At 51.5% G+C, this 10288-nt stretch overlaps 3 protein-coding genes across 3 annotated transcripts; 1 reads left to right on the plus strand and 2 right to left on the minus strand.

Moving 5' to 3' along the window:
* Positions 1-6334: 6334 nt before the first annotated feature.
* DEU56DRAFT_938453 (uncharacterized protein) lies at positions 6335-6948 on the minus strand (the record flags this gene model as incomplete). The annotated part of the gene is made up of 2 exons (XM_041358847.1): positions 6582-6948; positions 6335-6448 (listed from the first exon to the last, which is right to left on the minus strand). The coding sequence occupies exons 1-2, from the start codon at positions 6879-6881 to the stop codon at positions 6335-6337; spliced, it is 414 nt and encodes a 137-aa protein (XP_041200816.1). The 5' UTR covers positions 6882-6948.
* Positions 6949-8702: 1754 nt separating this feature from the next.
* DEU56DRAFT_867079 (uncharacterized protein) lies at positions 8703-9308 on the plus strand (the record flags this gene model as incomplete). The annotated part of the gene is made up of 1 exon (XM_041355402.1): positions 8703-9308. A coding segment is annotated over one exon (606 nt), but the record flags the coding sequence as incomplete, so codon positions are not given.
* Positions 9309-9705: 397 nt separating this feature from the next.
* On the minus strand, positions 9706-10243 carry DEU56DRAFT_762343 (uncharacterized protein; the record flags this gene model as incomplete). Its single annotated transcript, XM_041350677.1, has 3 exons — positions 9706-9790; positions 9848-10017; positions 10071-10243. Coding segments are annotated over 3 exons (428 nt in total), but the record flags the coding sequence as incomplete, so codon positions are not given.
* Positions 10244-10288: the final 45 nt, after the last annotated feature.

A 10288-nucleotide genomic window follows, 5' to 3' on the forward strand; every position in this document is an offset into this window, starting at 1 on the left:
TGTCTGCCACGGGCCGGGTGAGTGGACTTCTTTCGTCCGGATGTGAGTTTTACTGATGGTTTTGAAGCCGGTCAACGCATGTGACCACTGTCGCACTGCGAAGATGAAGTGCCATGGTGGGGCGCCACCCGCCCGGACGGATACTGACAAGGGCAAGGGTAAGAAGCGGCCCCGTACTGCAGGGACTCCGTCTCCTAAGGGTAAGGCGAAGAGGCGTCAGAGGAGTCCGGTTCCTTCGGACGACTCTGTTGAGATCGTCCCCGGCCCCTTACCCAGCATTATTGGCGAGGAGCAGGATTTCTTGGAGTACGATGATCAGGCTTGGGTGGCGGCCGTCAACGACATGGTCGCCGAGTTGGCCCGGACCAACAGTCTTCTCGAGAGGACTGTTGAAGCGGCCGAAAGTAGCACCGGTGCCATCGGCCGGCTCCTGGAGCAACAAAGGGTCTTCCAGGCCCTCTTTCTGACTGAGATGAGGATGTTTTTCCAGAGGGAGAGGGAGTTGGAGAAGGGGCCGGATACTGAGGAAGGGACTGAGGAGGGTGAAGAGGAGGAGTCCGGAGATGGGGGTGAAATGGAGGAGTAGGGTGGTCCGGATGATCCGGATGTCTCTTCCCTATGTACAATGTATCTTTTTGTTTTGTTTTTACTGTACAACAATAGGACCCGGCTTGTCCGGATATGCTGAATGAAAGTCTTGTACAAGTTCGGACGTGTTTCCAAGTTCGGTAGCGAGGATCCACGATGTTTCTTCGTCCGTCCCCTGATAACCGGCCCACCTAACTAAGTAAAGTAGTTGACACGTCCGTCTTCTTCGGTCGATTTTGGTATCAAGGATTTCAGAGATCTCGTACTCCTGTTCCCCGTCTACTGAGACGGGTGGGGGAGGTGGTTGGATTCGGTTAGGGATGGTGTTCGGGGTTGCGGGTTCGAGCTGGGAAACATGGAAGACGGGATGTACGGATCGCATTGCGTCCGGGAGGCGGATTGTGAAGGAATGGGTGCCCGGGCGGGCGATGATATCGAAGGGTCCGAGGTTCTTTTCGGATAGTTTCTTCGACGGACGGGTGGAGCGGAAGTACTTGGCTTTGACGAAGACTTGTTGTCCGACCTGGAGGTCCGGTGCGGGCTTACGTCTAGCGTCGGCCAGGCCTTGATATCGATCCTGCGCATAAGACATCTCATCCCGAAGGAATTGATGGAGCTCATCGAGGTCAATGGCGTATTCTCGGGCCCGGGCGGATGAGAGGTCTCGTTCTGGATGTATGGATATGTTCGGGTGATAACCCTTATTAGCGAAGAAGGGGGAAACACCCGTGGTAGCACTAGGAGCATTGTTGTATGCGAACTCTGCCAAGGGCAAGAGCTCGGACCAGTTGTCTTGCTGGTAATTACAGTAGATCCGGAGGTATTGTTCGAGGGTTTGATTGGCACGCTCGGTCTGACCGTCGCCTTCTGGATGATAACCCGAGGTGAAATGCAGGGTCATGTCCAGTGCTTTCCCGAGGGAGCGGAAGAAGTGAGAGACGAACTCCGTGCCTCGGTCGGAGGTGACATGGGACGGGACTCCGTGCTTGGAGAATACATGTAACAGGAAAAGTCGTGCGAGATCCGGGGAGGTGATTGTATCGAAAGTAGGGATGAATATGGCTTGTTTGGATAAGCGGTCTATGACGACCAGGATGGCCGTGAAGTCGGCCGAGGATGGGAGTTGTTCTATAAAGTCCATGGAAATAGAGTTCCAGGGTTTTTCGGGGATGGGGAGTTGTTTGAGTAGGCCGTAGGGCTTATGTCTAGGGACTTTAGCCCGAGAGCACGTAGTGCAGGACTTAACATAATCCTTGACATAGGCACGTACTCCCGGCCAAGTATACTCCCGACGGATTAGCTCTAGGGTCCGGTTCTGACCGAAGTGACCGGATAGGGGGTGGTCATGGGTATTCCGTAGGACCCGTAAACGGAGGTCGTTGGATTCGGGAACAAATATGCGGTTATCGCAACAGAGGAACCCATTGTCGTCCACTGTCCATCTCGGATCCGAAGGGTTCGGGAGATGAGTAGAGGCGATAGGGTCGTCCGGAAGGGCGGATAGGATATCCGTATGGAGTTGTTCAACATCCATTAATACTGATGCGCGTAGTACTGGGATTGCTAGGTCGGATGCTCGTAGGGACGAAGCGAGTTGCTCCGTGGCAAATACGGGCCGGAAGTTGTGAGGGTTAACTCGAGCGTAGTCCTTATCCCCCTCTTTGGGGTAGACGTCCCAACGACGAGTTAGGGAATCGGGCTTAGCACCGAGTTTTCCCGGCCGAAAACGAATGATGAGGTTGAATTGATGAAGGAATTCTGACCAGCGAGCTTGCCGGCGAGAAAGGAGTTTGGTTGTAGCGAAGTATTCAAGGTTTTTGTGGTCCGTGACAACATCAACTGGCTCGGCCGAGCCTTCAAGATAATGGCGCCAGGACCGGAATGCTTCGTAGATGGCGAGGAGTTCTTTGTCATGGGTATCATAATTGAGCTCGGGAGCTGTTAATGTCCTGGAATAGAATGCAACCGGACGAAGTTCTGTGTCCGGGCAAACGATAGAAAGGATTCCAGCGATGGCATAGTCCGAGGCATCTGTCTCCACAACAATTGGGACATCGGGCATCCAGTGCGTGAGCACCGGGGCCGACGTAAAGGCGGTTTTGAGGGTGGTGAAGGCCGTCCGGCATTTATCAGAGAAATCCCATGGGGCATCTTTCCGAGTCAGCCGGGTGAGAGGTACAACAATGTCCGAGTAATTAAAGATAAACCGTCGGTAGAAATTGGCAAACCCGAGGAAGGACTGAATGTCCTTCACCTTCCGGGGCTCGGGCCAGTCGATGATGGATTGGATCTTCTCGGATGACATGGTCAGGCCGGTAGGGGAAAGTAGGTAGCCGAGGTATTCAACCGAGTCGGAGTGGAATTCGCATTTCTCCGGTTTTGCATATAGGCGATGCTTACGGAGCCGACGAAGGACTTCAAGGACATGTTGTTTGTGGGATGCGAGGTCGTGAGAATAGATAAGGATGTCGTCAAGATATACGATGACATATACATCCAGTAGGTCGGCAAAGATAGTGTTGACAAAACGTTGGAAAGCCGCCGGGGCATTAGTGAGTCCCTCGGGCATAACCAACCACTCGTAGGACCCGTAACGGGTCCGGAACGCGGTTTTCCACTCATCACCTTCCGCCATGCGGACAAGGTGATAAGCCGAGCGCAAGTCGATTTTGGTGTAGACCTTTTGCACGGCTCGGAGAGTCTAGGAGGTCGGCTATGAGGGGAAGTGGGTAGCGGTCTTTCTTCGTGATTTTGTTGAGGCCTCGGAAATCCACACAGAGCCGAAGTGATCCGTCCTTCTTCTTGACAAAAAGGACCGGAGCTCCGTGCGGGGAGGAAGAGGAGCGGAGGAGACCAGTTGCAATGTTCTCATCTAGGAACTTGCGGAGAGCTACAAGCTCAACTGGGGAAAGGGAATATATAGTACCGATGGGCGGGGCAGAGCCGTCCTCTAAATCGATCTTCAGGTCGTAAGGCCGGTGAGGAGGAAGTTGGCTGGCTTTGCCTTTGTCGAATACATCCGTGTACTCATGATAATCCGAGGGGACCCCAGATAGGTCCGGGGGTTCGGACGAGAGTGAAGCGGACCGGATGTCAACGCCAGTAGGACGAAGGTATATGCTGAACTGGACCGAACCTTGAAGTTTACAGGCCCGACAAAAGGCGACTGCATTGACTAAGGAAATGTGAGGAGCGGTTTTATCAGTGGAAGGACCCGAAGGGCCCGGTGAAGTCGGAGGAAGGATGTCCGGTGAATCCGGATCTGATGACGTCGGGGGAGTCGATGGCATCCCATGCGGTATCGTCCGGAACTCGATGCTGCCCTTAACCCAGTCAATCAACGGATTGTGTCGGGAGAGCCAGCTATATCCAAGGACGATAAGACAAGATGAATCCAAAGGAGTTACATAAAATGTATCGGAGGTTACTACACCGGATGCGAATCGGATCGGTAAATCTACTGCTTGTGTAATGGTAGCATTAGAAGTACCATCAAATAAATGGAGCGAGAGCGGAGGAATAGCATAGGTAGAGAGTCCGTGCTTTCGGACGAAGCTTGTCTCTATGAAACAGTGTGAGGACCCGCAATCTATTAAAGCCGGAAATTGGGCAATGTTCGGATATGCGGATATGGATACAAATGGACGGAGTGATGATGGGTTTGTGAGTGCGACAGCGTTGAGTCGTAACTCCAATGCGCGGGTTGAGTCAACGCGACCCTCGCCCCGCGCGGAGTCAGGAGGGTCACGGACTAATTTTTTGCCTCAACAGGGGCCTCGGGAATAGCATCCGGGGCCACTGTGGTTGCACGGCTCTTGGCAGCGCGCGAGGTCGATTTGGAGCAGTCCCGGGCCGTATGGCCGGGTCCACCGCAGAAAAGGCAGAGCCTCATGTCCATGCGCCTCTGGCGCTCCTCGGATGTCAGTTTACCGTCCTTGCCTAATTTTGAGGACAAGTCCGGTTGCTGTGAGGAGGAGGTAGAGGGTTTGGAGGGTTTACTTCCGGAAGGGGTTGTCCGGTCAGTAGCGGGTGCGAAGGATCGGGTAGGAGGTACATATGGTTTTGTTGGAGGCGCGGATGTGGATGGTTTAACCTCGCGGGAGGTCTCGCCCTTGCGTTCCCAGTATCGGGCGTCGATGGACTGGGATAGGGATCTGAACTCGGCGAGGGTCACGGGTTTCCCCTGACGACAAATCTCGTCCTTGATGCGGGCCGGAAGTCCGTTATAGAACTGACGGCGTAATGCTCCGTCGCCCCAACCTCGGACCTGGGAAGCAAGTCGTTGAAATTCTACTACATATTTATTAATGCGCTGTCCGTCGCGCATAACGAGTTGTTCGAGTTGCATTTCTGCATCCCCGACTGGGTCATGGGGGCCGAAGTTGGTCTGGAGTTCTAGCATGAACTCAGCATAGTCATCCATCCAGTCCGGGCGGTCATTAGTTGCACCGGACAGGAGGTCGGGCTCAAAATACTCCAGGGCCATGCCCTTCAAGTAGGACTGGGCGAAGTTGACTTTAGCCCGGTCCGTGCGGAAAGAGCGGACCTTGTTCTGGAAGTTGAGTTCGCATTGGACGAAGAATGCGCGGAGTTTGCGAGGTTCGGACCCGTCAAAAGTATCGGGTTCCCGAACCTTGACTTTGGAGTCTTCGGATGGGGATTTCCGCGTAGTGCGGGCAAGGTTCTCAATAGCTTGAGAGAAGCGGAGGAAGATTCTGTCAGCGGGGGTTAGCCCATCGTCTTCGTCCTCCGGGGGCCCACCAAATGGGTCATCCCCATCATCGCCCGGCGGATCTGAATCACCACCGTCGTCAGGCCCATCCGGGTCTGATGGTCCGGGGGTTGTCGGGCGAGTAGGAGTTTCTGGGTGCGGGCGGTTTATAATTTGCGAGACGCTGTCCGTGGGGGTTCTTAGTACGCTCGTACGACGACGAGTGAAACCAGTGAAGTTCTGTGCGTCGGACGCAGCGTTTCGTGAGCTGGCTAGAAAACCGGCCGCGGCGAGGTTGGTTCTGGTTGTCTGAGTGGGAGCCATGATGATAAGTATACTCGGTAAAGTGTGAGTTCGAATATACTGTTAAGACCGTGTTCAACGGGTCGGACCGGAGGGGCTTAGCTTCAGCTCGTGCGCTGCGCTCTTTACCCGAGTACGTGCCCCTAATTTACAGGGGGTTGGATATCGTCGGCCGAAGGGTATAGACGGGCCGGACGAGAGAGAGAAGACTACCCGAGACTTCGTCCGGGTAGAAACTAACAAGGTACAGACTACCCGAAGGTAGAAGCGGAGGGATTTAGCCTTAGGGATATAATCCCGAGGCTCGGAGGGTCGGACTAGGAAGACAATCCTAAGAGCCGAGGGAACACGAGGAATGAACTGAGTCTAAGATGATATTCGAACTGAGGATATACTACGGGTTACAAGGGGTTTATATACTATAAGGTATCCGACGGGTTTCCGGCCGAAGCGCAGTCTTCGGATCAGAGGGCTATGTAGAAAATGTACTAACGGATATGAACTGCTGCGGACGATCGAAAATGGAGCCGGAGATTAAATGAAACAGGGGGGACAAGTTAAATGAAAGGAAAATGAATAGACTAACGGACGGATCAGAATGAACCCGGATATTAACTGTCAGAAGGATCCGGGCGTATAGGGGCATCAAGAAGCATATACAAATGGGGACACGGGGAAATGAATTCTAGAATGGAACCGAGAGAACGGACGGACCGGACCGGACGAGAAGCTTCAGGTACGGAATATGACAGGCGCGGCAGATGCGAGTGTGGGTGCAGAGGTGGTCAAGGCTTGTTGTGAACGCATGGGAGGGAGCAATTGGGTGAAGTGTGGTAGGTTTGGGGGCTATGGGGAAGGGAGATAGTCAGTATGTAGGAATAAAGAGAGTGGCGGGAATAGACCACTGAGCGTGTCGTGAATGTCATCCATTGAAGAGCTCATAGTTCTGTGCCAGTGTCACGGCTCTTCTGGAGTTCACCTGGATGTTGGGAGGAAGAGAGGCAGATGTTGGGATGGCCTCTACGTGGGCAGCAAGATGTGCGTCTTCGTCTGTGAATACACACATGACGCGGGCAGCGACTTTGTGGTGGATGGTGGTCTTGTTGTCTTCACCGATAATGTCGATACCGAATTCCTGCAGGGGGGTTGGATGGGTCAGACGGAGGAAAATGGGGCAGACATACCAGAGCTCGCGGCTGCCAGCGCTTCCACCGATACGCGTTGCGTCAGGGAAATTCGTCAGGTGCGCAGGTGGAATAGGTTGTGATGTCGAGGGCATTGAGGGCAATGCGCCATTCTGTTGAGAAGATTGCGGAGTGACGGCGGCGACGGCTGCAGCGGCACAGATATCTAAGTGAGTTATGGTGTGAAGGACTTAATATTGGAGGGACACGCAAATATTTCTGTTGAATTCAACCGTGGGAGCTTTTCACGATTAGTCAACATTGACTGTTTACACAAACAACTAAGTTCGCTGTGTACATACTTGGTACATACAGTACTGCAATATACCATTTCTACGAGTACTAGTGCTGTGTTTCCGCTCGTTCACGCTTGCCTGTGCTTGTCCATGCGCTTGTATGCACCTCCCGCCAGTAATTGCTTCAGGGTATCTTTACAGGTAAGTACTTCAAGTTTATATATTAACCAAAACTTGCAATTTACATCTACAGTACTCAGGCCGCGGCTCAGGCCACCGCTGGTGACACTCACAGTGGTGAGGACTGAGCGCAGAACGGATCCGCCATTCCCATTCCCTCCTTCCACTCTCATCCATCATCTGTACTTGTCTGAGCCACGTCAGCAGTTGCTGACGTGAACTGGGCGTTTACACATGGTGTTGGGAATGGTGTGCATCTCCCATTCATACCGGATTTCGGTGCTGTTGTCCCGTGGCCACGAGAATGGACGAGCGACACCGTCCTCGATGCTGCAGTCTCTTTCTTTATAATACTTGGAATTTCAGACTATTAGATAAAATTTTGAAAATCACAATGTTTTTCTAAAATTATAACGCTTTTCGCTCGGGAGGGTTTTCCTGATGGGCCGAGGAGCTGTTCCTGCAGAGTGGACGAGTTTAGACGTTCTCGATGCATGCCCCTCATTTCTTTTGAACGTTTTCAAAGACATGTACACTTACTTCAATTAGGATAGGACACGCATCGTGAACATGTAGTTTTACATGGTGATAACTGAAAAAAACTGAGTAAAGTCAAGCAAAACAATGTAAAGTCGAGTAAAACAATGTAATGTTGTGGATATATGGGTAATTCCCTGGGGAGGTTTTTCCTGATGTGCTGAGGACCAATACACTCACAACCTGTCAATGAATAATGGCTTCGGTCAGCATGGCTCAAGGCCAAAGGAGGATGAACAAACTCACCTCCTATGAATGGATCAGCGATGTCGTTGGTGAGAAAGGCTCGAGGGATGAGACACTCACACCCTGTTAAGGAATGCGCAATGTGAGTGAGCGAGTAATGTCACAAGTGAGCAAGGCTCGAGCTCGACGGCAGAAGAACACACTCACATACTGTCAACGTGGATCGGCAATTTCACCGGTCAGCAATGCTGTAACTCGACAGAGGATCGATGCGCTCACAGTCTGTGAACGGGTGGGCGATGTTTTCAGTAAGCATGGCTCGAGCTTGACAGCGGATAGACCAACTCACAATCTGTCAACGAATCACCCAACGTACTTGGTCAGCAGGGCTCAAAATCGACAGCGGATGAAGAAACTCACACCCTAACAATGGATCAACAGTTGCGTGAGTGAGCGGGACAGGAGGTCGACTGAGGATGATTACGCTTACAAGCTATCAACGAATCAGGCATTATTTCGGTGAGTATAACTCAAGGCCGGTGAGGGATGGATATACTCACATTCTGCCGATGCATCAGCAATTCCTTCACTCAGCAAGACTCGAGCTCAAAGGAGGATCAAGAAACTCACAGCCTGCGAAGAGTGGGAAACGACTTGGATCAGCATGGCTCGAGCTCCAAGGAGGATCAAGAAACTCACACGCTGCGAAGAGTGGGCAACGACTTGAATCAGCATGGCTCGAGCTCGAAGGAGGATCAAGAAACTCACAGTCTGTGAAGAGTGGGCAACGACTTGGATCAGCATGGCTCGAGCTCGAAGGAGGATCAAGACACTCACAGTCTGCGAAGAGTGGGCAACGACTTGGATCAGCATGGCTCGAGCTCCAAAGAGAATCAAGAAACTCACACGCTGCGAAGAGTGGGCAACGACTTGAATCAGCATGGCTCGAGCTCCAAGGAGGATCAAGAAACTCACACGCTGCGAAGAGTGGGCAACGACTTGAATCAGCATGGCTCGAGCTCCAAGGAGGATCAAGAAACTCACACGCTGCGAAGAGTGGGCAACGACTTGAATCAGCATGGCTCGAGCTCCAAGGAGGATCAAGAAACTCACACGCTGCGAAGAGTGGGCAACGACTTGAATCAGCATGGCTCGAGCTCCAAGGAGGATCAAGAAACTCACACGCTGCGAAGAGTGGGCAACGACTTGAATCAGCATGGCTCGAGCTCCAAGGAGGATCAAGAAACTCACACGCTGCGAAGAGTGGGCAACGACTTGAATCAGCATGGCTCGAGCTCGAAGGAGGATCAAGAAACTCACAGTGTGCGAAGAGTGGGCAACGACTTGGATCAGCATGGCTCGAGCTCAAAGGAGGATCAAGACACTCACAGTCTGCGAAGAGTTCATCAGGAAAAACCCCCCCTCATAGTTTAGATGTAATTAGTATAATTTCCGATAATTCTGTAAAATATGACAATTTGGCAGATTATAAGAACTCTTTTACTGGTCTCTAACTTCAGCATAATTGTAAGAAGGTTTTCTCATATTATTCACTATTATTCGCAAATACATGGTGTACTGCTAGTGTGGTGAAAATTTTCGGTCCCTTATCTGAGTTAGATGTTCCTCAGTTCCAGCTTGTATACACGAAAACAATTAATTGTGATTAAAAAGAGTGTAGTTAATATGATGTATGAGGGTTTTCTAGTTTTTATGAGCGAGCGTGAATTATATACTGTATTAGACAGCTTCGAGAAAGATAAGAAACACCATTGAACGCCTACTCGTCCATCCCATCGAGATCAAGAAATGCGAGAGCATCAGTTTTCATCTCGGCAGCAGCCTTCTTCGTGTGCATGAGATCCCTGTCAGCAAAAGACTCCGGGTGAATTTAGACTGCTGGAGGAAGAAATCGGACGTACTGTATTGCAGCAAAAATATCCGCCATGAGTTTGTGGAATTTTTTAGGTGTGTTCGCCTTCAGATCCTCGAGAAATTGCACGTGGAAGAAATATACTTCACTAAACTGGTTCCCTGTGAAGTTAAATTTCGTCGGAGCACCCTGGGCCTTCCAGAAGAGTGCCGCGTACACCTAGATAGTTATAGAGTCAAAATATGTTAGCATCGGATATGAAAACACGTTACTGAAGTACTGGTCAAAGCGACCATAGGAATGGGGACCTCGGGCCGTTCGGCTTTATTCTTCGCGATATCGCTGAATTTTTGAGCAAACATGGAACCAACTGACTTCGATCCATTAAAATAGCGGCCCTTCATAAGGTGCACCATGAGATCGCCAAGGTAAGGTTTGTGCCGTACTGGTTTTGGGACGTCGTCATGCCGTAGTAATAGATTAGTAGATA

This window comes from Suillus clintonianus, assembly GCF_016758775.1.
Source record: "Suillus clintonianus strain FC179 chromosome Unknown DEU56scaffold_208, whole genome shotgun sequence".
Taxonomy (NCBI): Eukaryota; Fungi; Basidiomycota; class Agaricomycetes; order Boletales; family Suillaceae; genus Suillus; species Suillus clintonianus.